Genomic DNA, 2,526 nt, shown 5'->3' on the forward strand with positions numbered 1-2,526 from the left:
ATCTCAGTTGCAACTTAGAAATCGACCAAGATTATTTAGAAGTAGCAAAATCGCAAAAAAAAAAAAAATACAACAAAACCATTACAGTGAACTACCACTTACAATTGCTTTTCCTCGCCCTACATAAAGGAGAAATGCTACACTTACGTGATTATTTCTACGGGATTGACTTACGGGAGGATGTGGCAAAACAGTTCCCCTCCCGTGATTGCAGGCCCATGATGCATCCATAACCCACCACCTCATCCCGTAAGACATTTTTGTAAGAAGATTTACGTAAGTGTAGCGTTATTGTACACAAAGCTAGCTGCGCGGCCGATTCATGCAGGGGAAGGGACCGCACGTACCGGCTGTCAATGGTGTTCCATGGACCATGGACGTGCGTAGACATTTGTACTAGGTATGCACAGGCGAGCCACTGCACATCTCACACTCTCTTTCTCTCCCAGCCGATGCCAGATATTGGCATCGATCCCCTCTCCCATGAATCGATCACCTCCCACGCAGTTGGTCTCGGTTAGTAACAATGGAGTTCTCATTCCTACGTGAGCTATTCCTCGCCTCCTCCCTCCTCCTCCTGCTCATTCCCTTGTACCGCCAGTTCAAGTCCAGGAGCTCCAAGACCAACCCGGCGCGCCCCACGGACTGGCCGGTGGTGGGCATGCTCCCGTCCCTCATTGCTAACATCCACGACTTCCACGGCTACGCCACCGCGCTCTTCGCCGCCTCCGGGCCGGGGCACAGCTACGAGGTGCACGCCCCCGGCATGCGGTTCTTCTGCACCTGCGACCCGGCCAACGTGCGCCACATCTTCGTCTCTAACTTCCCCAACTACCCCAAGGGCGACGAGTTCGCCTCCTTCTTCGACACCATGGGCGGCAGCTTCTTCAACGCCGACGGCGAGTCGTGGCGCCGCCAGCGCGCCAGGGTGCAGCACCTCATGGCCAGCCCGCGGCTGCTGGCGTTCATGGCAGGGTCCTGCCGCGACAAGGTGGAAAGGGGACTCATGCCGGCGCTGGCGCGCGAGGCGACCGCCCGGGCGCCGTTCGACATGCAGGAGCTGCTCACTAGGTTCGCCTTCGACATGACGGCCATGCCGATCTTCGGGGTGGACCCCGGCCTTCTGTCGGTGCATGTGCCTCCCATGGACGTCCCGAACGCCATGGACGCCGTCATGGAGGTCGGCTTCTTCCGGCACACCGTGCCAATTTCTTGCTGGAAGCTGATGAGGCGTCTGAGGATCGGTCCCGAGAGGAAGCTCGCCGTGGCACAGCCGGTGCTGCGCCTGTTCGTCGCGGAGATGCTCCACAAAAGGGCACACGAGAACGACGGAGCGCACCAGCTGGACATAGTTTCTTCCTACATCGACGACCCGTTGTATGTGGGGTTAGACGGGGAGCCCAGGGACTTCCTCTACGCGACGATCATCAACTACATGTTCGCCGGGCGCGACACGGTCGGCACGACGCTGGCGTGGCTCTTGTACAACCTGACCAAGCACCCGCACGTCGTGTCCAGCATCAGGAGAGAACTGGAACCCATCGTCGCCTCCCGCAAAGCAGCGACGGGCGAAGATGGCGGGAACGGCATGGCGGTGTTCGAGCCGGACGAGACGAAACCCCTCGTTTACCTCTCGGCGGCGCTGTTCGAGTCGATGAGGCTGCACCCTCCGGGCCCGATCGAGCGCAAGGCGGTGCTGGCCGACGACGTGCTGCCGAGCGGGCACGAGGTGCGCGCGGGCGACACCGTGCTGATCTCGGTCTACTCCATGGGCAGGATGGAGCGCGTGTGGGGCGAGGACTGCGCGAAGTACCGTCCAGAGAGGTGGGTTACGGCGGAAGACGGCGGCGGTGCGGCGCTGCGGCATGTGCCGGCGCACAGGTTCATGCCGTTCAACGCCGGGCCGAGATCGTGCCTGGGGAAGGACGTGTCGGTGGCGCAGATGAAGAGCGTTGTCGCCGCCGTGGTGTGGAACTTCGACCTGGAGGTGGTGCCAGGACACGTCGTGGAGCCGAAGCTGTCCGTCGTGTTGCAGATGAAGAACGGGCTCGTGGTGACTGCGGCGAGGAGGGGGTCAGATGCCGCCGACGAGACGACTGAGCTGTGCCGTGGCCAGCAGTAACAACAAGCTCGATATCTGATCACTCGTCTTCGATAAAATGTGGGTTTTCTACACTGTATGGATTCACCATACTTTGTTGCTTCATGTTACATATGCATGGTGTTTCTTCAAGGTCGTTTGTGTTTGTTACGTCAGGCTTTTTGTGTTCAAAATCATATGACCATGTACTCAGCAAAAGTCGAGCTGCACGATCGAATCTGTAAGTGCATTGAACGGAGGATCCATGCAAGTTAATTAGCTAGCTAGTGTGTGCCGTAGGAAATCATTTCTGGTGATCGTACGTGGGCGTGTCAGTACTGTATGTCAATTGCTGTGTTCATGTCAATGAAAAAAATAGCGCGCTAATATAAATAGCGTGGGCTTCAGAAAAACGCTATAGACGCTATAGCGTGCTAATAGCGTGC

At 57.6% G+C, this 2,526-nt stretch overlaps 1 protein-coding gene across 1 annotated transcript; it reads left to right on the plus strand.

Moving 5' to 3' along the window:
* Window positions 1–526: 526 nt before the first annotated feature.
* On the plus strand, window positions 527–2,122 carry LOC124694587 (noroxomaritidine synthase 1-like). The gene has a single exon (XM_047227556.1). It carries the CDS (start codon window positions 527–529, stop codon window positions 2,120–2,122), a length of 1,596 nt encoding a protein of 531 aa, XP_047083512.1.
* The last annotated feature ends 404 nt before the right edge of the window (window positions 2,123–2,526 follow it).

Source organism: Lolium rigidum, chromosome 3 (assembly GCF_022539505.1).
Source record: "Lolium rigidum isolate FL_2022 chromosome 3, APGP_CSIRO_Lrig_0.1, whole genome shotgun sequence".
In the NCBI taxonomy this organism is placed as follows: Eukaryota; Viridiplantae; Streptophyta; class Magnoliopsida; order Poales; family Poaceae; genus Lolium; species Lolium rigidum.

Bases quoted from the DNA above. Each gene is read 5' to 3' on its own strand.
- LOC124694587 (XM_047227556.1), top strand. From the start codon at position 527: ATGGAGTTCTCATTCCTACGTGAGCTATTCCTCGCCTCCTCCCTCCTC.